The sequence below is a fragment of the Rana temporaria genome, chromosome 7 (assembly GCF_905171775.1).
Source record: "Rana temporaria chromosome 7, aRanTem1.1, whole genome shotgun sequence".
NCBI lineage: Eukaryota > Metazoa > Chordata > Amphibia > Anura > Ranidae > Rana > Rana temporaria.
Window position 1 is genome coordinate 73138284 of NC_053495.1, and position 25860 is coordinate 73164143.

General features: G+C 42.2%; 1 protein-coding gene across 1 annotated transcript in view; it reads right to left on the reverse strand.

The window, feature by feature from the left end:
- CACNA1I (calcium voltage-gated channel subunit alpha1 I) overlaps positions 1-25860 on the reverse strand; it is a 2078868-nt gene that overhangs the window by 84102 nt on the left and 1968906 nt on the right. The window contains 1 exon segment of the mRNA XM_040359583.1: positions 4397-4513. Coding sequence (XP_040215517.1) covers positions 4397-4513 — 117 coding nt within the window.

Below are 25860 nucleotides of genomic sequence, written 5' to 3' on the forward strand. Positions count from 1 at the left end.
CGTTGGCTTTCGTTAGACGTAGTTACCCTCTATACCTCCATTCCTCACAACGTAGGCTTACAGGCTACACAGTACTACCTTAATGAGGATTCTCTACTCAATGCCCGGCAGGTACATTTTCTCTTGGATATGTCAGAATATTGTCTGACACACAATTATTTTGAAACTAATGGTGAGTTTTATATTCAAACCCGGGGCACAGCTATGGGGGCTCATTTTGCCCCCAGCTACGCAAACCTCACCATGGGCTATTGGGAACATCTCCACATCTGGCAGAACAATCCCTACGCCTCCCACTTGGTATTTTATGGTCGCTACATCGATGATGTAGTTATCATTTGGGATGGACCTGACACCCTAATTCCAGGATTTCTGTAATATTGCAATACCAATGCCATGGGCCTGTCCTTTACCGCAGTAACAGATGATAACAAACTTGCTTTTTTGGATTTGGAATTGTTTCAGGACGACAACATTATTTGTGCTCAAAATTATACAAAACTTACCTCAGGCAACTCCTTCTTGCACTATGGCAGTTGTCATCACCCACGTTGGGTGAATAACATCCCAAAGAGTCAGTTTTGCAGATTAAGGCATAACTGTACTCAGATACAGGATTACATCATTCATAGCCAGACATTAAAGATGAAATTTAAAAATAAGGGCTACCCAGATGAGATTGTGGAAGGAGCCTTCCAACACTATCTCAATACAGATGTCAGGAGTGACAGAATTATGAAAACAGAGGTCAACACGCAACCGGTACCTTTCGTTACACAGTTCCATAGCCAATTCAGAAAAATTAAAAAGATCTTGTCAAAGTTAAGACCCCCACCTCAAATGCACACTTACAGATCGGTCTTTAGTTATATAGAAAAGCTAAAAAAAAATTAAGGCCCAAATAGCTCCTAGCAAAATAAAAACATCGGGATTGACTGTTAGTGGTTCCCTGACTTTTTTCAACATCAAGGTAATGTACCAGTGCAAAAAAACTTTGGGCCAGATTCTCAGAGCAAGTACGCCGGCGTATCTACTGATACACCGGCGTACTTTCAAATTTGCCGCGTCGTATCTTTAGTTTGAATCCTCAAACCAAGATACGACGGCTTCTGGCTTCGATCCGACAGGCGTACGGCTTCGTACGCCTTCGGATCAAAGGTGCAATACTTCGGCGCCCGCTGGGTGGAGCTTGCGTCGTTTTCCGCGTCGGGGTATGCTAAATAGCTTTTTCCGTCGATCCACGAAGGTACGAGCGGCCGTCGCATTCTCTTACGTCGTCGCTAGTCGGCTTTTCCCGGCATATAGTTAAAGCTGCTATTTTGTGGCGTATAGATAGACTTGCCATGTTAAGGTATGGCCGTCGTTCCTGCGTCGAATTTTAAATTTTTCTTTTTGCGTAAGTCGTCTGTGAATAGGAAAGGACATAACTCACGTCTAAGTTCAAAAAATGACGTCAGTGCGACGTCATTTCGCGCAAAGCACGGCGGGAAATTTCAAAACGGAGCATGCGCAGTTCAATCGGCATGGGGACGCGCTTCATTTAAATGAACCACGCCCCCTACCCGCCCAATTTGAAATACGCGCCGAGAGATTTTATGTGAATCTGGCCCTAAGTGTCTCATGTGCAGACACGTCACACATAGACAAAAAAACGTTATGTGTAAACAGTGCCGATCCTGACCTCCCTGGGGTCCTAAGCAAAATGACATGTCGCATTTCACATTAAGCAAGGGGGGGGGAGTGCTGCCAAAAATGACATGTCACATTAAAGTTGAGAAGCGGGGGAGGGGGTGTTCTGCTGTCGGAAATGACATCTTACATTAAAGTGAGAAACGGGGGGTGCTGACTTCTTACCTCTTCTCCCATGCAGCCAGCGAGTTGAGAAGCAGGGTGAGGGGCCGAAAATGACATCTCACCAGGTGGACCTCTAGTAATTTGGGGGGCCCTCCGTAGCTATGCGGGGCCCTAAGCGGTTTGCATAGTGAGCCTATAGGACGGATCGGCCCTGTGTGTAAAGATAAGCAATATACCATACCAGATTTCTTTACATGCTCTACTGAGTATGTTGTATATTGCCTAATGTGCCCATGCGGCCTACTTTATGAAGGCTGCACTATTCGAACTCTCCGCAAAAGGTTTGGGGAACATCGTAGCTCTGTAGAAAAAGGTTTGGATAAATATAGTGTTGCAAGGCCATTTCCAAACATCTCCCCAAAGCAAAACACTAAAAGAGGTTGTGCGAAAGGGGAAATTGGATCTACACCCTAGATAGCCTATCGTCTGGGGGCCTGAATAAGGGCATTGAAATAAATATCTTATTATAATTGCCTCACCATCACTACCATTGTCTTCATACCTATAGTCATAGCCCTTCTTTTTGCGTTAATACAAAGTCATATACGCACAATATATATCCACAAGTATGTGAAAAAACTATGCTTTCTTATTTTAATATAGCCTTTCGAGCACACAACATACACATATTGCACATATTCTAATTTTTGGTATTAATCTTTTGGCATTCTCATGCTGAGTGTCCTCCTTTTTATATAATTTTTAATTCGTTTTTATATATATGTATATATATACTGTATATAAATAAGTATATATATATATATATATATATATATATATATATATATATATATATATATATATATAGTTAGAAGATTATATTAAACATATATATATACACATGCTCTATTTATATTTATATGCACTTAATATACATCAGGTAATTTTGATATATACTTGTCTAATTACTGTCCTTTTAAATTCTCTTATAGATATATTTATAGACTTCTCAACACTTTGCTTGTTGTAATCTTTATTGATTTCAAAATTTAATATATAATCTACCCCATTTTTTGTACTAACACTCCAGTAATGAATTTTATCTAGTAATTTTATTAAGTTATTTCCACTGAGCCAATTCTGTTAGTGTTAGAGCAGTGGTCATCAACCCTGTCCTGCAGGGCCCACTAACAGGCCAGGTTTGCAAGATAACTGAAATACATCACAGCTGATATCATTTGCTCCTCAGTGATTGCAGTATTCTAGACTGCATCTCCCCAAGTTAATACATAAAACCTGGCCTGTTAGTGGGCCCTACAGGACAGGGTTGATGACCACTGTGTTAGAGCATTCCTGTATGGCCTATTGAATCACAAGGTACCATGGTCTCCATACGTTTCCATGGTTACCTATTCAGCCAGTCAGGTAGCATCAAGTTCAGTATAATAACCCTCTTCAAAGATGGCCCTAGCAGAGCCTGAGGAAGAATCACACATGCTTCGAATGCACACACCTCCCCGCTGACCCTGTACCCGGAAGTGACGACATCGCTGCTGTGCTTCGGTGTTCACCATCGTCCATCCCGATTTGCCGAGAGCGCTGGGTTCCACCACCGTTACTGGAACAAGGGAGGATACACGGACAACCCTGCCACCAACATCAGGCACCAGGCCATTCCCCGGGACAGCACAGATGATGACATTACTAGATATGCTTTATATTTACTGCTCTTTTGTGAGTGTTTTTTTTTAAACATAATTTTCTATTAAACAGTTTAACTGCTATACTTAGAAGGTGCCACTCTTGTCCTTTTGTTTAAATAAATTGTACTACACTATGCTACACTATGCCTGCTTGGCGTTTTCTTTCTCCGCTCCCCTGTGAAGAGATGCCACTGATCGGCTCTCCTCGCCTCACACTCTGTCAGGGACACGGCGCGACTTTGATCGCTGCGCGTCCCCTTCAGGCATGTTTCATCGTTGGTAGTATCTCACAAAAATGTATGCATTTTTTTGCAAGGGATGTTCAAAATCTGATTTGTATGTTAGTGCAGACTTCTGGAAAAATCAGTAAGCCAATCACTCAAGCAGGAAATTACATTATTCAGGGGGCAGATGATGTACAGGCATTCTGTACATCATCTGTGTACAGAATGCCTCCAGGTAGCCATATTGCATTGCATTTTTCTGAAAATTACAGCGCTGCAGATTGAAAAGGAAAGGTAATTTTTAATAATATTTAATTATAATATTACTTGAGTCACAATTGTATATGCTATATTATTATCATTTTTTTCCCCACGAAAGTGGAGTTACCCTTTAGGCTGCATATACACAAAATAATAATAGAAATGGCTTTGGCAGTCAATTTGTTAAATGTGGAATGCAGTGCTTTTGGATATTACTAGTATATGTAAAATTACATTTCTAAAAGCATGCACTTTGTAAATTTCATGAAATCATGCAATTAACAGACAAAGAGGACTAATTGTATCCAAATTGTTTCCATAAGCCTATCCATGGTAATTTATAGGGGATCAGGGCAATAATTAAAATCTCCTTTGATTTGAATACAATTTACATACAAAATATGCTTATTTTACCTTAATTTCCTTTAACTGACTTGTGATGCCTTGATCTTCTGAACTGAGATCATCAGTCAGTACTGAAGAGGACTTGTCAGAGGTTAAAGAAAAGGCCTCCATTTCTGCCAGCTGGACCTAAGCAAAATAATTATTAGTGATACGGATTTGTGAGTTAACTCATTGAAACATTGTACTTGTGTTCTGCTTAGCATACAATATCTGATTAAGCTTATGAGAGCTTAGTTAAAATCACTTCTGACTGTTATATCTATAGAAAAGCAGGTATTTTATTCTAATCCAATATGCTAATCATGCAGTGCACAAAGTCAATACAATTCATAAGCAATACATGAAAGCCAACGGTTTTGTTTGTAGATAAACCCACTGTGATACCCACAGGACAATTAATCTCCAGAAGAGAACAGTGGCTTAGCACAGCTAGTAACTAAGAGCAGAATCAATACACATTGCAGCTATGTTAATTGGCAATTACACCAAAACTGTACACAATGCTGTTGTGTGTTTTTTTTTTAATATACATCACTTATCAAACAGTGGTAATATACTACAAGATGACAAAGCTAAATGTGAATAATTACAATTGTAATATCACCTTGCAACAGTCTGAGTATTAGGCAAAGCTGGCAATTATTAAAAAAGCTTGGCTTTAATTCTTGTTGCGCGGAGGCTAAAGTGGCAGACATGTCAGGCTAGAGCTGTGAGGAGAGATAACTGCGATATAGAGACAGCCCGTCGGAACCAAAAAGTCACAATTCATGATACCACAAGCCTGAGAGGTGAGGGGGAGATTTTAAAAGCAAAATGGTGTTTGGAGGTGCCCGCAATAAGCAAAAACAGAACCCTAGCGGCAGCGGTCAGCAGGCAAGAGGTACCACAAAAAAAGCACCAGTCTCCTCAGTAACATTCTCCTCAGAGAAGAAGAATAAGGCTAAGCTGTCACAACCTGTTATCTACCCAGAGGATACTGACTCTGATACTGAGGTAACCATGTCTCAAACTTCTACACAGGAACCTTTAGTTCCCACAAGCATTTTAAAACAATTTGAGAAGATGCTTCACAAAGCACTAAAACAAACCTCAGAGCAGATTACAAGCAACCTCACAAAGGAAATAAGAGGCATTAGAACTGAAAGTGGAGGAAATTGAGAATTATACCAAAGAATACCTGACTGAAATAGATTCCCTAAAGGAAGAAAATGTCACACTTCAAAACAGATTAGATGATTTTGAGAATCGCGCCAGAAGGTCTAACCTGCGATTCAGAGGAATCCCTGAGTCAGTCATAGATCTACAAGCAACAATTATGACTTTATGTCAGGAATTAAAACCAGGAATACCAATAGAAAGGCTGGAGATGGACAGAGTTCATAGGGCTCTCATGCCCAAAAAAGCAGATGGACCACCAAGAGACATCATAGCTAAATTCTATTTCTACAAAACTAAAGAGCAACTCTTAGATGCAGCAAGAGAAAAGAACAATTTAATTTTCCAGCTGTTTGCAGACCTCTCCCAATTGACAATAACTAAAAGAAGGGCAATGAAACCCCAATTAATGGAGCTTCAAAGCCACAACATTAAATACCAATGGGGATTCCCATTCTCCCTGCGATTCACACATCAAGGAACCAGATTCTCATGCAGAACACCAGAAGAACTTCAGCAAGCACTTCTAGACCTCAAGCTGACTGAAGAGACCCCTGCAAACATTACCTCACGCAGAAGAACAGCCTCAGCTTCCTCCCTCAGAAACTCTTCCCAATCTGAGCACATAAATGGCAATTCTCATTCCCACAAAAGAGGTCGATTCGCATCTTCACCCAAAGGCCAAGAAGATACTATGGACTGACTGGCCACTCTTAAAACATTCACCCCACAATTTCTGCTTAGGCAGCACCCTCTGGGAAATAAGTACCACAGTTGAAATACTGCCTTTTTTTTCTTACTAAAAGGCCTAACTTTTTTTATTTTTTGGCTTCCTGGTGACTGACCCACACATGGAATTCAGTAGATTTTTTTTCTCTTTTCATTAGATCTTTTTTTAGATTTTTCATCTTAAATTATTACTACTTCATGGTTATAGTTGGTCTTGAAGGAAAAATGTAATAATTTAACAATGTAACATGTTACATTTTTCCCCATAATGTTATGGACAGTACTGCAGCAAGTTAATGTTATAGTTAAGAATACTGTTTAAACTTTGTAATTTCCCCCTAAGGAAATCCCTTTAGTTACTATGGATACCTACTTTAGGTACACCCACATGAAATTATTAGTTTGTCAATAGGGTTGTGAACTGTTCTACCATTATTTAAATATTGTGATTTACAGTATTTTTATGCACAATATTGTGATATCTTAGGCACCATGGACTAGATTCCACTTGAGATATGGTCCCATACATGGTAATAGTATTTCCTAAAAGCTAGTATTCTAGAGACAGTATCTAGAAATTTTTGCATTTTTTCCCTCCCTTTTTCTGAAAGTTTTATTACATATATTCATGAATATAATAGATTTAGTTAGGGCGATCAACTATTCATCCTTGTGATGTATACCCTTTATTACTTAGGTGGCTCTCCAGCGCACAGAAAACCCATGCGCCTCACCTTGCTTTCCTCGGTTCCCCGCAATAATATGTGGGGGTTCAACGAGAGCACCCTGTCCCCTGATGGGGGGTTTTACCCCTCAGCATGGGCAAATCTCAAATACTTGTATTCTCTTATTGTTTTCAGATGTCTTATAATTTTTCCTGTTTTTTATTTCTTTTCTGAGTTTGCTAGCTCTGGATCCCCTTACCCTCTATTTTTTCTTCCGTCCGCGGGGGTTGGGCCGAGAAGTCGCCACGTCAGCACAACCGGTAAGAGTAGCTTGTTGATTTGGTTACCATGGCTCCGTTAAATATTTTATCCTTAAATGTGCAAGGTCTTAACCACTTAAGCCCCAGACCAATATGCAGCTAAAGAACCAAAGGTGTTTTTACAATTTGGCACTGCGCTGCTTTAACTGGTAATTGCGCGGTCATGCAATGTTGTACCGAAACAAAATTTGCGTCCTTTTTTTCCCACAAATAGAGCTTTCTTTTGATTGTATTTGATTTCCTCTGCGATTTTTATTTTTTGCGATATAAACGGAAAAACACCTTACATTTTGAAAAAATTTGATTTTCTTATAACAAAAAGTAAAAAATATAGAATAAACAAAATTTTAGTCAAACATTTAGGCAAAAATGTATTCAGCCACATGTCTTTAGTAAAAAAAAAATACAATAAGCGTATATTTATTGGTTTTCGCAAAAGTTATAGCGTCTACAAACTAAAGTACATTTTCTGGAATTTACACAGCTTTTAACTAGGGCGGTGATCAAGGGGTAAAACCTTTATTAGGGGGGGGGAGGGAGCTACCCTGGACCTAAAGGACCTAAAGGGGCCTAAAGCTAACTGCCCTAACACTTTTTTCTGTCACAAATGACACTAAATGCAGTGATCAGAAAATAAATGATCACTGCAATCAGTGACACTGTAACAAGGGGCTGGGGGGGGGTGATCGGGGGGTGACTGGGGGGGGGTTGTGTGCCTATGTGTGACTGTGCCAGTGTACTGTTAAGTGCAACTCACAGTTCTGATGTCTTCTCTCTCCTCAGCGTCGGTCGAAAAGACCGCCACGAGGAGAGATGACATCACTTGCCCCTGCCTGTGTTTACACTAACACAGGCAGGGCGGGCAGAGGCGGCAGATGATTCGCTGGGAGCGATCGCGAGGGGGTGTCTAGAACGAATAGCCGCCCCCTCATCCCGGATCGCTCCCAGACGATTACCGACCGCCGCATGTACCGGGGGGGTCCCGATCGGACCCCCGATGTCTAGGCAGGGACGTACCGGCACGTTCATCTGCCTGTACATGCCATTCTGCCGATGTATATTTACATGCGGCGGTCGTTAAGTGGTTAATGTGCCCCAGAAAAGCCTTCAGATCATTTCAGGCCAAGAAGGCACACATTGTATGTTTACAAGAGACGCATTTTACCCCAAATTCAACTCCTAAATTTTTCAATGTCTCCTATCCACAGGTATACACAGCTTCGACTTCTACTAAAAAGAGGGGCATTCTAATAGCATTTCATTGTGCAATACCATTCTCACTACATTCTGAAATAAAAGACCCAGATGGCAGATACCTAATATTAACAGGTTATGTTATGGACACGGCTGTTACTATGGTCTCTTATTATGCTCCTAATCACAACCCTGTCCCTTTTTTGTCACATCTTTTTCAAACCATAGATACCCACAAGATAGGAGCTCCCATTGTGTGATTGTGTGGTGATTCCAATCAGGTCCTCATCCCATTTCTGGACAAAACCCTGTATACCCCACCAAGATATGAAAATAAAAGGACTCTCTCTAATCTTATATCTAAGTATAAATTGGTTGATTCTTGGAGAGAATCTAATCCTACAAAGAGAAATTACACCTATTATTCTAATCCACACCAATCATCGAGTCGCATCGATCACATTTTCTTAACAATAGGCATGGTACCGGAAATTCTTAATTCTAATATTATACTGATCCCGTGGTCTGATCACAATGCTGTATACACCACCATTGCCTCAACAATACCTAAGAAACATGACCCAACATGGTACCTCCCAGACATAATACTTAAACATCCCACATATTGCCTAACAAATGAACAGGCCCTATAAGAGTATTTAACCCATAATATGAGCCCCGACATTTCCACACTCACAATTTGGGAAGCACACAAACCAGTTTTAAGAAGTACATTCCAACAGCAAATGGGGATACTTAAAAAAGAACGTAAAAATCTTGCTATGAAATTAGAAAATTAATTTAACGCATCATTTATAGCCTTCCAAAATGACCCTAACCCCGCCGCAAAAAAAAGCACGTTTAGAATGTGACTTGTTCCTAACTGATTCAGCCGAAAAATCACTGCATAAAACCAAACACGCATTCTACATGAAATCTAACAAATTCGGAACACTTCTGGCTAGAACACTGAAGTCCATCAACAAATCATTTAAACCCATTAAACTTAAAGGAACACTAAAGGCAGAATTTTTTTTTTTTTTTAAATAACAAACATGTTATACTTACCTCCGCTGTGCAGTTCGTTTTGCACGGAGTGGCCCCGAATCCTGTCTTCTGGGGTCCCTCGGCGGCTGTCTCGGCTCCTCCTTGCAAAAGCTTTCCACGTTCATGCGAGCTCCCTCGCATGGTGGAAAGCTTTTGCGAGTGCGCTCCCGTGATACAGCGGCGGGCATAGCCGCCGACTGTATCACTCGGCCCAGCCCCCCCGGCGCGCCGCATCATTCGATGTGATTGACAGCAGCGCCAGCCAATGGCTGCGCTGCTATCAATCCGCCCAGCCTAGCCAACCAACGGCCAGGCTGGGAACCGAACAAGATGACAAGCACGCGCCCGGGACTTTCGAACGGTGAGGTAAGTAAAACGGGGGCTGGGGGGGGGGGGCGGTGCTGTCAGATGTTTTTTTACCTTAATGCATAGGATGCATTAAGGTAAAAAAACTTTTACCTTTACAACCCCCTTTACAAAGGATTTTTTTTTAGCTAAATAGCTTCCTTTACCTTACTGCAGTCCTGGTTTCATGTCCTCATTGTTCATTTTTGCTTTGATGTTGCTGTAATTCCTCTCTGTTCTGGACACTTCCTGGTTGTCTGTTTCCTGATCACCACAGTACTGGGAGATTTCTCACTGTGGTGACTAATCAAGGAGGTGTGATAACTGTGTGTCAGCACCAATCCAGTTTCGTTTTACAAAGCATCACTGCCCTCTATTGGCTATTTGTCTCTGTACATCAGAGAACCAGGAAACAACAGCATAAACAAAACTAAACTGTAGGTACATTATATGATTGTTTTTTATCTATTTTTAATCATTTTTAAAGGGAATCAGTTAACTATTATGTCTCTATACCCTATAAACAGTCATTTCAGCTAAAACATTTTTTTCCTTTAGTGACCCTTTAAATTGGCAAATAATACATCCACTAGTAATCCACTTAAAATAGTGCAGACATTCAGCTCTCATTTAAAAGCACTTTATACTGAATCAAATACCTTTAATACTGCTGCTGCAGACTCTTTTTTCTCACATATCAACCTTCCACAGATGAATGAATCTCAAAAAATGATATTAGAAAAACCCATTACAAAAGAAGAAGTAGCAGCAGCCATTAAAGAGCTTAAAACAAATAAGAGACCAGGCCCAGACGGATACTCGGCCCTTTTTTACCGGACTTTTAAGGACATAATCTACCCCTTACTAGCAGAAGCATTTAATGACTTACTGGAAAATAAATCCTTTAGGCAAGAAACATTGATGGCTATCATATGCATGATTCCAAAACTGCATACAGATGATACTCTTAGTACAAATTACCGCCCTATTTCCATGTTAAACATGGCTATCAAACTATTAGCAAAAATGTTAGCAAGCCGCCTCAATAAAATCATTGGTACTCTCGTTCACCGGGACCAAGTTGGCTTTATACCCTCTCGCCAGGCAGGGGACAATGTACGCAGAGCGGTCCTTTTAGTGCATATTGCTAAAACACGTCGTATCCCCTCATGTCTTCTCTCATTGGACATCAAAAAAGCCTTTGATTCTATTTCTTGGCCTTATTTGACATACACTTTATGAGCGCATCGAGGCCTTTGGGTAATGACTGCGCTCCCAATAAGCATTTTTATAAATAAATAAATAAAAATGGGGTTTTGGCCCCAACTTCACAAATTGGATAATGGCTTTATACAATAAACCAAAAGCATATGTCAAATATGCAGGATATAAGTCTGACCCATTTAATATTGATAGAGGGACTAGGCAAGGATGCCCACTCTCTACATTATTATTTGCCCTCCTAATTGAACCGATTGCGCAAACAATTAGATCTGACCCCAAAATTACTGGAATTGAAATAGGAGGACACCAACACAAGATATGTCTATTTGCAGATGATATCCTCCTATTTCTTTCATCCCCTCAAGTATCAGGTCCTAATCTCATCCCAATCCTCAATAACGTTGCGACACTTTCTGAACTATACATTAATCCTAAAAAATGCATAGCATTAAATATATCTCTTACTAGTATGGAACTGAGTTCTTCTAAAATAGGTTTACCCTTTACATGGACTGATAGCTCTATCCTTTACTTAGGGATACATCTAACACCATCGTGGACAGAACTTTTCTTACACAACTATCCTCTAATTCTAAAACAAGTATCGAATCTAATGAATTCATGGTCTCAACTCCCACTATCATGGTTTGGAAGAATCAATGCAGTCAAAATGACGATACTGCCTAAGCTACTATATTTATTCAGAGTATTACCTATCCCAATTCCAGCATATTATTTAAGAATATTACAAAGAAAAGTATCGTCATTTATCTGGGGCACTTCTTAACCGAGAATAAAGTTACATACTCTATATCTCCCTAAATTAAATCTTGGATGTCCTAATTTTGCATACTATTATAGGGCGGCACACATAGCAACTCTCATCAAATACCATGCTCAAAATGAAACCCCACTATGGGTGTCAATAGAAGCAACTGAATGTGACCCGATCCCAATTTCCAACTTACATTGGACTTCCCCAAAAGACCGTAAAGTGCTACAAAACCCCATTATTAAGCATTTTCTTTCCCTTTGGGATAGATTCAAAATTAGAAACCAATTCCAATCTCTCCATAATCCTTTATGGTCATTTAACAAAAACCCTGCCTTTTATCCTGCATGGGTCTCCCCTAGATCCTTTAAAGAATGGGCTTCACAGGATGTCCTATATTTGTACAAATTTGTAAATGCATCCTCATTTATTCCATTCCCAACCCTAAGAGAAACATACGGCCTACCACAATCAGAGTTATTTAGATATCTTCAAATAAAAAACTTTTACACACCCTTACTGGATACCGAAATATCTTTCACTCATTTGACTAGTTTTGAACAGTTTTGTAAGAAAGACCCCCATGCGAGAGGCATAATATCTACCTTATATTCTTATGCATTAGTCCAATCTGGAATAGATAAACCACCTTATGTCCAGAAATGGGAGGAGGATCTAGGGCGGGAACTAGACAACTCAGATTGGAATCAGATATGGAATACCACAAAAACAGCTTCACCCAACATACAGGCGGTAGAGGCAAACTATAAAGTATTAACAAGATGGTACTTGGTACCTGCTAGGATAGCTAAATACGCGAAGAATTACTCGGCACAATGTTTTAGGGGTTGTTCTGACATAGGTACACATTTCAATATTTGGTGGTCATGTCCGAAAGCTCAGATATTTTGGATAGGGATATTCAAGATTGCATCAATACTAAGTGGAAAGAATATTCCTTTAGATCCTGCCACGGCACTTCTCAACTTGAAACCAGAAGGTATTTCGCATTCTCAATTTAAATTGCTATTGCAGCTTTTCACAGCAGCTAAACAGACTTTGGCAAAAGCATGGAGATCCTCAAAGTGAGGGGTAAATGAAGTGGTGACTAAAATGAACAACACTATGACCCATGCCAAGATGCTAGCTATAGATATGGACATGATCCCTCAGTTTGAGAAAATGTGGAAACCCTGGATCGCATATGCTATGCCATCATCTTTTGATAATACGGTACTCTTGCCATGGTGACTAGAACAATAAGAACAAATACATCTCTCTGTGCCTGTAGGTAAGCATGTTTTTGCTGATTTTTTGTTGAACACTCGGACCATTTGCTACTGTCTTTTTTACCTTTTTTCAAATGTTTTACATCAATAATGTTATATTTATCCAATATTGTGTCCATATGGTGTAAATATGTTATTCTATATGGTTAATATATGTATGTTTCTTATTTAGTTATAAATTTAAAAAATGGATGTCGTTTTCCCCTGAGGAAGCGGAACCCGCGAAACATGTAGGGATATACGATCATCTTGTTCTCTCAAGCTAACTAAAATCCCACTTGATGATGACCATTTGGTATCCATGAAATCAATTGAATCATAGATTTTAATATATATATATATATTTTGTATTTTTGTATATTCCTATGTATTGAATAAAATTATTTTGTAAATTTTTACATAAGACATTGTTCTTTCTCATCACTCCCACCTACATATATGCACCGCAATTTATCCCCTTTACTTGGGATTAGGTGCCTTACTTGGGTGATTCTATAAGTGTCGGATTACAAAAAATCACATCTCTCTCTAGTTGTGGTGGAGGCTCTCGGCCTGACCTCGCGGACCCCTTCCATTCCATTCTTCTCTCTTTCCATTTTTTTTACTTTTTTCTTTATTTATTTTTTTTACTTATTTTTTATTTTCTGGTAATAATTTTGATTTTTCTTTATGATTTGAAGCTCCTGTTTTTTAATTGTATGATAATCTGAATTACTCAAGACAGCAAATAAGAATGTTACTCTTACAATATCTCTAGGCTTGACACCTTATGAAGAACTGTAAATACCTTCTAAAGTTTTAATCGATCTTGTTTCAATATTATTTAATAGTTATTATTACAGGCATACCCCACTTTTAAGTACACAATGGGACCAGAGCATGTATGTAAAACGAAAATGTACTTAAAGTGAAACAACACCTTTTTTCACTTCTAGGGTGTAGTGGGGGGTCAGGGGCTGTAGTGGGGGTGTCAGGAGCTGTAGTTGAGGTCTAAGGGGCTGTAGTGGGGGTGTCAGGGGCACACTGGAACAGGGTGGGCTATGCTCTCTGAGCTTCAGTTCCTTCTACCGCGGCTGCAAAATGTCTGTACAGTACTTGTAAGGCACTTACGGGTATGTCCTTACTCGCGAGTGTATGTAAAGTGAGTGTACTTAAAGCGGGGTATGCCTGTACATTCTCAATTAATTAACACTGAGCTTCTTACCCCTGACTGTATGATATTGTATTTACTTTATGCATTTTGTACACTACTTCTGTACTATTCAATAAAATATTTTGACAAGGAAAAAAAAATACAACCATTCATACTATTGGTTACATACGGAAATGTTATTTTCTGTCTAATGTAATATTTTTATTCAGGATTTTATCATTTGTATATAATGTATTATTAAGCAGAGACATATTTTGTTGAGATACAAATTAAGGTACTTTTCTAAAATTCCACCCAACACAGAAAATTTTCAAAATGTTATTTCAGAAAGGAACAACTGTGTAAGTGGGAATCAGGGATGGACTGGCCATAGGGACTACAGGGAGTTTCCCGGTGGGCCGATGGCTCAGTGGGCCGTTTTTTAAAACAAAGATGCTGCTTGGAGGACTTTTTTTAACGCCCTGGCAGCGCCCCAGTGTGAAAGCACTCAGGCTTTCACTCTGGGACTGCAGCGGAAGCATTTTTCAGTCGCTTTACAGGCGCCCAAAAGCACCTAAAAAATGCCTCAGTGTAAAAAGGGGTCCAACACTCACCCCCTCTCTTTTACACTCACTCTCTTTTTCCTACACTCACCCCCTTTCCCTCAACCCTCCCTCTCTCATGATATACAATAATGGATGTAGGGGCCTTTTGGTGGGCGTGATTTTTCGGGGGGGTGGGGGCAGCATTTTATTGAATTAAAGTGGGCCGGTCTGGATGAAGTCCAGGGCCGAATTTTTGTCCCAGTCCAGCCCTGGTGGGAATCCCATGAGTTTTAGAGGCCTTTCACATGGAGCAGATCCTGCTCTGATGAACAGGGGATCTGTGAGCTGATCGCCTTTTGATCAGAGCAGAGCTGGATGGATGTCACATCTGTGTTCACTCAGTTTATGCAGAATGGACACAGACAGACCGACGGGGTGTAAATGGACTCTGCTGTCTGTTCACAACTGTCTACCTGTGATCTGCTCTGCAGATGATTTATGACAAGACTTTCTGTCTCAGTGTCTTTTTACACATCCTGCTTACACATCCTTCCAGTTACCTCTATGTTACAGATGATTTTGATTATATTTTAGTAAATAATTTAAAAAGATAACAATTGTTTTGTTTTGTATAGTGTACAAGTGGGGTATGATTGAAAGCCTTAAACTTCAAAAGGGATGCAGACCCTACAACTTACCTCATTAGAACATTGCAAGTGCATCAGCTACTTAATAAAAAAAGTCACTCAGATTGACATAATCAATAAACAGATTTTTCTTCAGAGCAGTAACAGATAGGAATCCACAACAAAGTTTTTCAAAATCTTTGCAATGTACATTAATCATCCAGATAGGGTTGCTTTTTGTCAACAAAAGAGGAGTTACTCTTTAACCACTTAAGCCCCGGACCAATATGCTGCTAAATGCCCAAAGGCGTTTTTAGAATTCGGCACTGCGTCGCTTTAACAGACAATTGCGCGCTCGTGCGACGTGGCTCCCAAACAAAATTGACGTCCTTTTTTCCCCACAAATAGAGCTTTCTTTTGGGGGTATTTAATCACCTCTGCGGTTTTTATTTTTTGCGCTATAAACAAAAATAGAGCGACAATTTTGAAAAAAATTCAATATTTTTTACTTTTTGCTATAATAAATATCCCCCAAAAACATATATAAAACATTTTTTTCCTCAGTTTAGGCCGATACGTATTCTTCTACCTATTTTTGGTAAAAAAAAATTGCAATAAGCGTTTATCGATTGGTTTGCGCAAAATTTATAGCGTTTACAAAATAGGGGATATTTTTATTGCATTTTTATTAATTTTTTTTTTACTACTAATGGCGGCGATCAGCGATTTTTTTTTCGTGACTGCGACATTATGGCGGACACTTCGGACAATTTTGACACATTTTTGGGACCATTGTCATTTTCACAGCAAAAAATGCATTTAAATTGCATTCTTTATTGTGAAAATGACAGTTGCAGTTTGGGAGTTAACCACAGGGGGCGCTGAACGTTTTAGGCTTCACCTAGTGTGTGTTTACAACAGTAGGGGGGTGTGGCTGTAGGTCTGACGTCATCGATTGTGTCTCCCCTATAAAGGGGATGACACGATCGATGCGCCGCCACAGTGAAGCACGGGGAAGCCGTGTTTACATACGGCTCTCCCCGTTCTTCAGCTCCGTGGAGCGATCGCGACGGAGTGGCTATAAACGAATAGCTGCGCCGTCGTCCCGGATCGCTCCCCGAGGGAATCCGCCCGCCGCACGCAGCAGGGGGGGGCCCGATCGGACCCCCCACCCGCTAGAAGGCAAGGACGTATATATACGTCCTTCTGCCTGTCCGTGCCATTGTGCGGATGTAAATAGTCGTGCAGCGGGCGTTAAGGGGTTAAGAAAGCAAAGAGCACATCCTATTCCTGGGAGTATTAGAGCAGCTGGCTGGGATCAGAAGTGGGATCTCTCCCTTCAGGGAAAATGCCTATAAAAAATAATAAGCCAGTCTATCTGGTTATAGTCACACTGAATGCCACAGTGTCTCTGCAGAGAACTTTTGGAAAGACAAAGAGAATAGGTCTTCCTAAGGGAAGACATAGCAGGCAGATAAACCCTGCCTGCACCACATCAAGAGAGCAATCGCCTCAGTATAAAAAGAAAAAAAAGGATTAAAAAATAACTAAATCCCCAGATAACAAGGATATCTTGCCACACATTTGGGGCAGTGTTGAACTGTGATGCCAAAAAGAAGAAAAAGAAAGGTGCACCAGCCTAGTGTATTACCGTTTGACAGTTTAATAAATAGGCAAGATAAAATAAAACTACTCACAAACAATATAGTATAAAAAGCTTGTCAACAATGGTATGATGATGAATATCCCTCGAGGCACAATCCCGGATAGGGGGGAAAGAGGTGTGTCACTGCCGGCTGACGCGTTTCAAGGCAGCAGAGGCCTCTTCATCAGAGCTCAGCAGTCGGTGAACTGTGATGCCTCGTACACATGACCATTTTTCTCAGCAGGAACAAAAACAAAGTTTTTCACGACGTGATTCCTCTCCAGCCTGACTTGCATACACACATTCATGCAAAAAAACATTCATGCAAAAAACACGTAAGACGGGACTATAAAGGGGGAGTTTCTTTCAAATGGCGCCACCCTTTGGGCTGCTTTTGGGCTGCATACTTGATTCTGAGCATGCACGTTTTTTTTCCATTCGGAAAAGCATACACACGACCGTTTTTTTAGACGAGAAAATAACTTATGGGAAACACAACGAGAAAAAAGGGAACTAGTTTCAATTTTTTGAATGGTGCTGGGAGGTGCGAGGAGCAAAAATAAAACCAATTTCGGCTGCGGCGCTCAGCAGACCAAGAACGCAGCTAAAAAGGCGCCAGTCCCCTCAGAGAGACTCACCTCAGTGAAAGAAAAGAAACGAACGACAAAACCAACAAAACTTATGGCATCCCTCAGTAACCTTAACTCAGACAGTGAGGAGGATGATATTAATGATGTGACACAAACTACAAGTCAGGACACTGCGGTCCCCTCAGGACTGCTAAAACAATTTGAAAGAATGCTTCACAAAGCTTTACAACATACCTCAGACCAAATTACCGCTAGTCTCACAAAAGAGATTAGGGAGCTGGGAAATCGCACAGAAGCATTGGAAACAAAGGTGGAAGAAATTGAAATCTTTACTCAAGAATGCCTGACTGAAATAGACACACTTAAAGAGGAAAATTTAACTCTGCAGAATAGACTGGAAGACTTTGAGAACCGAGCCAGAAGGTCTAATCTTAGGCCTAGTAGACACGAGAGGATTTATCCGCGGAAACGGTCCGGAGGACCGTTTCCGCGGATAAATCCTCTGGCGGATTTTGATCTGATGGTTGTACTAACCATCAGATCAAAATCCATGCGGAATTCCCTCCGCGGTGACGTGTCGCGCCGTCGCCGCGATGATGACACGGCGACGTGCGCGACGCTGTAATATAAGGACTTCCACACATGCGTTGAATCATTACGACCCAAGCGAGGGAGGGAATCGGACGGATTGATCCGGTGAGTCTGTACAGACCATCGGATCAATCCGCTGGACTGGATTCCAGCGGATCGATTTCATGCTAAGAAATTTTGATCCGCTTGAAAACCATCGGCCCGAAAAATATCCGTGGATAAATATCCGCTGGGTTGTACACACCAGCGGATCTATCCGCTGAAAGTGATCCGCGGATAAATTCCAGCGGATAGATCCTCTCGTGTGTACGGGGCCTAAGATTTAGAGGTATTCCAGAGTCACTCATAGACCTGCATGCCACCATATTGGCATTATGCTAAGAACTGCTGCCCGGAATAGCGGTAGAAAGATTAGAAATGGACAGAATTCACAGGGCACTTACCCCTAGGAAAACAGAAGGTCCTCCTAGGGACATCATAGCTAAGTTCCACTTCTACAAAACAAAGGAACAAATACTGGAGGCTGCCAGAGAAAAGAGAAACCTATCATTTCAAGGTTACGACTACCAGATTTTTGCGGACATATCACAACTAACTATAGCTAAGAGAAGGGCCATGAAACCTCTCCTACTGGAACTACAGCATCACAAAATCAAATACCAGTGGGGTTTCCCCTTTTCCTTACGCTTCACATACCAAGGAACAAAAATTGTCTGTAGAACACCTGATCAGCTACACCAAGCCCTGTTGAATTTCAAGATAATTTAAAAACCTTCTACAGCAAATGCCGCTCGCAGAAGATCTGCATCCACCTCTTCACACAACAACTCATCTCAACAGGATCATAACAATGGCATACAACTGTCGCACAAACGAGGCAGATTCGTAGCCCAGTCCCAGGACCAAGAGAACACAATGGAATGACTCCCTTGTGCAAGAGTCTCCTAACTTTTCCTTTTTGCCCTTAGCCACAAAATTTAATATGGACTGACTTTGCATCCTAAAACAGATGTATCTTTTTCTTCCTCCACCCTTACTCTCCATCCCCAAAATTGAGGTCATAAGGGCAACACCAAATTCACTACATACCACATGTTTACTTTAATTAGAACTTAGATCTTTTCTCCTCCCCACCTTTGGAACATCTAGTCTATGTATTTTTGTAGTTCTTAATTCTATCAACTCTCTGCGAGGATATTCTAAGCTACCATGTCATCTTCACCTGATAGATTACATAAGAATAGCTTATCAACTTCACCCTGTCACCCAGTCAGAGCCTGACCTGACACTTAACACCCACTCTTGACTTCACAACCTTCTTAAAGAGCCCAGATAACGGACAAACACACACATTACTATACCCGAACAGTAAACAAAATTTAGCTATTCTTTTCCCTAAACTTTATTTTCAAACAGTGCACCACATAGGTCACTATAGCCACAATACCTTCGCCACAAAAAAAAAAAAAAAAAAATTCTCTTTTTTTTTTTCTCTCTTTCTTCCTACATTCTTTTAAAATTACTTCCTAACACTATACGCTTTTGCTTTCTGAGTTATAGTCAACATAACCTTATCTCCACCTGTTATGAAATCACCACTGTTCCCTCTCACATCTCAAAATTGCACACCCTAGTGCAAATAATCAAAACACCCTGTTCATAATATGGTTATTTACAGTAAAGGTACAATATGCATTACTAGGGGTGCATAAATTATACTTCAGTAGGCGGGCCTCCAACGCATGGAAAAAACATGCGCCACACTAGGCACTCCTCTGGTCCGGGAAGTCGCTACACAAGGAATCACGGTAAGAATAGCATGATGGTTTGGCTACCATGGCTCCGTTGAATTTGTTGTCACTTAATGTACAAGGCCTTAATTTACCACAAAAACGCACAAAGACATTTAGATATTTCCAGGCCAAGAAAGCACACACAGGGGCTGATTTACCAAGCCTTTACTCCATGACTCATGGAGTAAAAGCAGGAGTAGCAGCCGTTTGGTCATTTACTAAAGAAATACGCTGCTAGTGCAGTGTATTTCCCTAGTTACTAATGTGCTCCGTGCGCCCAGGAGAGGGTGCATTGTGCACCAGTACAGACTTGGCGCACGGCACATTGAAATGTAAATTGCGGGGGTTTGGGCGGGAGTTTATTAGGGGGGGAGGTGGGGTGATGCAGGGGAAGTGAAGTGACATGTGTTTGAAAGTGTTTGGCGGGCCGAATTGAAAGGGAAAGTGTTTTTTGAAAACAGATCCCCGTACGCTTGCACAGTGCGCCTGAACCTCGGGAGGTTCATTTGCATACTGGCCATGCGCAGAGAGAAATTTCGGCGCTTCCCGTGCGCCTTGTCAGTACGCCGTGAAAATCTTAGTAAATACCAAGCGGCGTACCCGTGAATGCGCTGCGTGACGCGGCGCACGGGAATCTCCGAGCTGTTTTCAGCCATGAAGGGGAACTCAAACTTGAAATCGGCGCGGGTCCCCCTCCAGGGCTACATTAGGCTCTTAGGCTTGGTCCGGAACATGAGGGGTTAAAGCACGCAGTCTGGCACGGACAGGAATGGGGGTGGGGACGAGCGAGCGCCCCCCCCCTCCTGAGCCGTACCAGACCGCATGCCCTCAACATGGGGGAGTGTGTGCTGTGGGGGAGGGGGGCACTGCCCCCCCACCCCACAGCACTCTTGCCCCCATGTCGATAGGGACAAGAGCCTCTTCCCGACAACCCTTGCCATTGGTTGTCGGGGTATGCGGGCGGGGCTAATCGGAATCTGCGAGCTCCCTTTAATAAGGGGGCCCCCAGATACCGGCCCCCACCCTATATGAATGAGTATGGGGTACATCGTACCTCTACCCATTCACATGGGGAAAAGTGTAAAGTAAAATAAAACACCACACAGAATAAAATATTTTATTAATCAGCTCCGGAGCCCCCCCTTTCTTCTTTAGCTCTCTTACAAGGGGGGGTTTCTTCTCTCCCGATCTTCTGCCGGGACCCTGGGCTTCGGTGATTTCTGCCGGGGGAGGGCGCCATCCCTCGGTCCTCTCTGGAGCCTTCCGCCGGATGCCCCCACCCCATTTAAGCTCTTTTACATTAGGGAGGGGCATCCGGACTTCGGGGTCTTCTGCCGGGGGATGGCGCCTATCCCCCGGTCTTTCCGGTGCCTTCCGCCAGGGTTCCGGTCTTCCTGGTCTTCTGCCGGGGGTGCGCCAACTCCCTGGTCTTTTCTCTTCTGTCTTCTCTGCTCCCTCTTCTGCCTGGCTCCTCCGCGGAGCCAGGGCTTTCTTCCGTCTTCTTTCTTCTCTCTTCCTTCTTCTGCCTGTCTCCTCCGGGAGCACAGGGCTTGTCTCCGCTGTCTTCTTCCTTCTCTTCCATTGGATGTTGACACGACGAGGTTCCGCGCTGACATGCCGTGTCAGCGGCGGGCATGGACTTATATAGGGTAATGCCACCATGTGACCTCAACCCATGTGACATCACATTCCCTGGGCATGATGGGAATGTGATGTCACATGGGTTGAGGTCACATGGTGGCATTGCCCTATATAAGTCCATGCCCGCTGCTCAGACGGCATTCCAGCGCCGGACCTCGTCGTGTCAACATCGAATGGAAGAGAAGGGAGAAGACAGCGGAGACAAGCCCTGTGCTCCGCGGAGGAGACAGGCAGAAGCGGAAGGCATCGCAGAAGCCCGCGGGTGTCGCCCCCCGGCGGAAAACACCGTAGAAGCCCGGCGCTGAAGTCCCGCCCACATATATAAACATCTTTCTAACCACACATGTGAGGTATTGACGCGTGCGTTAGAGAGAGAGCAATACTTTTACCACTAGACCTTCTTTGTAACTATAAACTGGTAACCTGGAAAAAAGAGAAAAAGGTCGCCTATGGGGATATTCACGGAATTAATTTTGGCCCCATTGCAGGAGTGTTTCCAATAGTAAAGCGTGACATGTAAGGTATCTATTTACTCGGTGTAACATCATCTTTCACATTATCCCCAAAAATTGGGCTAACTTTTGTGTTTTGTTAATTTTTAACCACTTGAGCCCTGGACCATATTGCTGGTCAATGACCGGGCCAGGCTGGAAAGCATGAGATCAGGGAAAAAAAAAAAAACTCTCATGCCATTGCAGCTTGGTTCCTACATGTGTGATGAACTGAGTCTGCTCAAACACTTAGAAAAAATCCTTTCTTTTTAAAAGGTGAAAATCACTTGGATGGTCATAGAGCGTGGGTTGGGTTAATTAACCAGGTGTAAGCTCACCCACACTAGAGACTGCAATTTGTTCATGTGATTTCAATTGCTTCATTACTAGCACATGTTATAAAAACCGTGCATCGATCAGTCCTCAGCTGCCCTCATAGGGGCAGGCAGAAATGCTGTTGTGGAACACAAATGTGGTTTGTTGCATGGGTTTTTATTTTGCCAATGGTTTTTGTTTATTTTTAAATGATGTTCACTTTGATGTATTTGTCTCTGCTGCCTTATTTTATGAAAAAATTGTGAAGATGTTGCGACTTTAAATCTGTTTATTTTGAGTTTTAAAATGTATTTTTGTTTGTGTGTGTTTGTTTGTTTTTTTTCTTTCCTTGTTTTGTTGACCAATAAAAATTACTTTAAAATTTTGAAGTTTGTTTTTTGTTACTTTTAAATGCAACATATTTTGACAGCTGCAGCTGAACTAGGTTAGGGCCTAACAAATTAGGTGTGATTTTTGTCTAAGCTTCTTTCCTGGTGTGTAGGCATGAAATGTTTGCCATGTTTATTCCCCATGACTTTAAAGACAAAAACTGGTAAGTATTTTCTTTTAACTGTAGTGGTCCTCAGCCCTCAAGTACCCCCGACAGGACATGTTTTGTGGATTTCTCTTATCAAGAATTGCTGTCCAGACTGTCTTTTAAGGCACATGTGCAAGATGAAGGAAAACCTGCAAACATGGCCTGGGGGGGGTTGCTATTGGTGGACAGGCTTGAAGTGCTGATTTACAGCACTGTGCTTAAATCTAGGGCAAGGCAATCCTATTCTAATTGTGGGTGTTTGAGGGAAGCCAAGTGAGTGTTAGAACCCCTGCTTGTGTTTTTTTTTTTTTTTGTGTTGAGCTTTGTGTCCCTTTTCTTAAAATTGGCTCTTCACTTCCTGTCACACAGCTGAACAGGAAGTGAGGTTAAAACCCTACCAGTGTCTTTTCTTGGGGACACAGGTCAATCTAACTAGTGTCCCCATTAAGCAAATTGCACTCCAGCACTGCTGTGTACACCCCAAATCATGGGTCTTCAAACTACGGCCCTCCAGTTGTTCAGGAACTACAATTCCCATCATGCCTAGTCATGTCTGTGAATGTCAGTGCATTACAAGGCATCATGGGATGTGTAGTTCTACAACAGCTGGAGGGCCGTAGTTTGAGGATCCCTGCCCCAAATGATTATTTAGTTTGGGGTTTAGTAAAGGCAAAGCCACTCTGCAGTACAAGCATAGTTGCTGAAAATGAGAGAGGAAGCACTGATGGTTTTAACATCCAATCCTGTAGAAGCAAAGTTGTTTTGTTTTCTTCCTTGCTTTGCACTTGTAGGAGTGGATTTGCCTTTAGTAAATGGACCCCAAAGTCCAAGATCCCTAATAATTTGGGGTGTACACAGCAAAATACTAGAGTGCAATTTACATAATGGGAAACTATTTAGATTGATCTCTGTGTCCCCAAGAAAAGATATTAGTAAGGTTTTACCCTCACTTCCTGTTTGGCTATGTGACAGGAAGTGAATGAATTTGAATTAGAAAGGGTGAAGACACCTCACAAATGTTGTCACTATCAGGGGTGCAGACATCCCCAAAAAATGAGCAGATAATACTTATTTGCAAATTAATAATTTTTTAGTTAACATTGGGTGGGGTGCTCTAACACACACATTCATACATATTAGCCACGCTGTATCCTGGCCTAATGGCATGGTTATATTTTCTTAGGCCTCTCAATAAAACTCTATGAAATTTGTGCTTAAACTAGAACCAGGGGCGGACTGACAACTCATGGGGCCCCCGGGCAATAGAAGAGTATGGGGCCCCTCTGGCTTACAGATGGCCACCACGCCAGGAGGTAGTGCAGAGGCGGGCAGCTAAAATCTTGGGATATTCACATTAAAAGCATGTCATTTTCGGACATATCAGGGACAGATCTAAAAAAAACACAGATTTTTACATACTGTCCCTGGTTTTACTGAGCCTGGCAACCCGGATGGGGCCCCCTAGTGGCATGGGGCCCTCGGGCAGTCCGCCCCTGACTAGAACTATAATCAACACTTTTTATTTTCTTTAATTTTGGATAGAGTGAGGGAGGGTTATAGGCCCTGTCAGTTTATTTTGTATTATCTGTGTCCAATTGGGGAGATTTGCCTTCACTTCCTGCCCCATAGCCAAACAGGAAGTGAGAGAAAAACTATGCAAATTAACCACTTCCCGCCCAGCCTATGGCCGATTTACGTCCGGGAAGTGGTCACACAATCCTGACAGGACGTCCTGCAGGATTTAATGCCGCGCGCGCCTGTGGGGGCACGCAGCGCGGCGATCGGTGATGCGGGGTGTCAGTCTGACACCCTGCATCTCCGATCTCGGTAAAGAGTCTCTCACAGAGACGGAGACTCTTTCCCACGTGATCAGCCGTGTCCAATCACGGCTGATCACGATGTAAACAGGAAGAGCCATCGATGGCTCTTCCTCACTCGCGTCTGACAGACGCGAGTATAGGAGAGCCGATCGGCGGCTCTCCTGACAGGGGGCGTTCGCGCTGATTGTTTATCAGCGCAGCCCCCCCTCGGATGACCACACTGGACCACCAGGGATGCCCACCCTGGACCACCAGGGTGGGCAAAAAAAAAAAAAAAAATATGGAAAAAAAAAAAAAAAAGCATTAAAAAAAAAGAAAACAGATGCCAATCAGTGCCCACAAATGGGCACTGACTGGCAACCTGGGAAAATCAGTGCCACCCCACAGTGTCCATCAGTGCCACCCCACAGTGCCCATCCATGCACAGTGCCCACCTATCAGTGCCCACCTGCGCCACCCATAAGTATCCATCAGTGCCACCCATAAGTGCCGCCCATGAGTGCCCATCTGTGCCGCCCATGAGTGCCCATCAGTGCCGCCTATGAGTGCCCATCAGTGCCGCATACCAGCGCCGCCAATCAATGCCACCTCATCTGTGCCCGTCAGTACTACCTCATCGATGTCCATCAGTGCCATCTCATCGGTGCCCATCAGTGCCGCCATATCAGTGCCCGTAATTGAAAGAGAAAAACTTATTTACAAAAAAATTAACAGACAAAAATAAAAAAGTTTTTTTTTTCAAAATTTGCAGTCTTTTTTTAGTTGTTTCGCAAAAAAAATTGCAGAGGTGATCAAATACCAACAAAAGAAAGCTCTATTTGTGGGGGAAAAAGGACGCCAATTTTGTTTGGGTACAGTGTTGTATGACCGCGCAATTGCCATTCAAAGTGCGACAGTGCTGAAAGCTGAAAATTGGCTTGGGCGGGAAGGTGCGTAAGTGCCTGGTATGGAAGTGGTTAAGGGAATCCAGTGCCCCCCTCCCCCCCAGAACTAGTGTGTGGGTCCC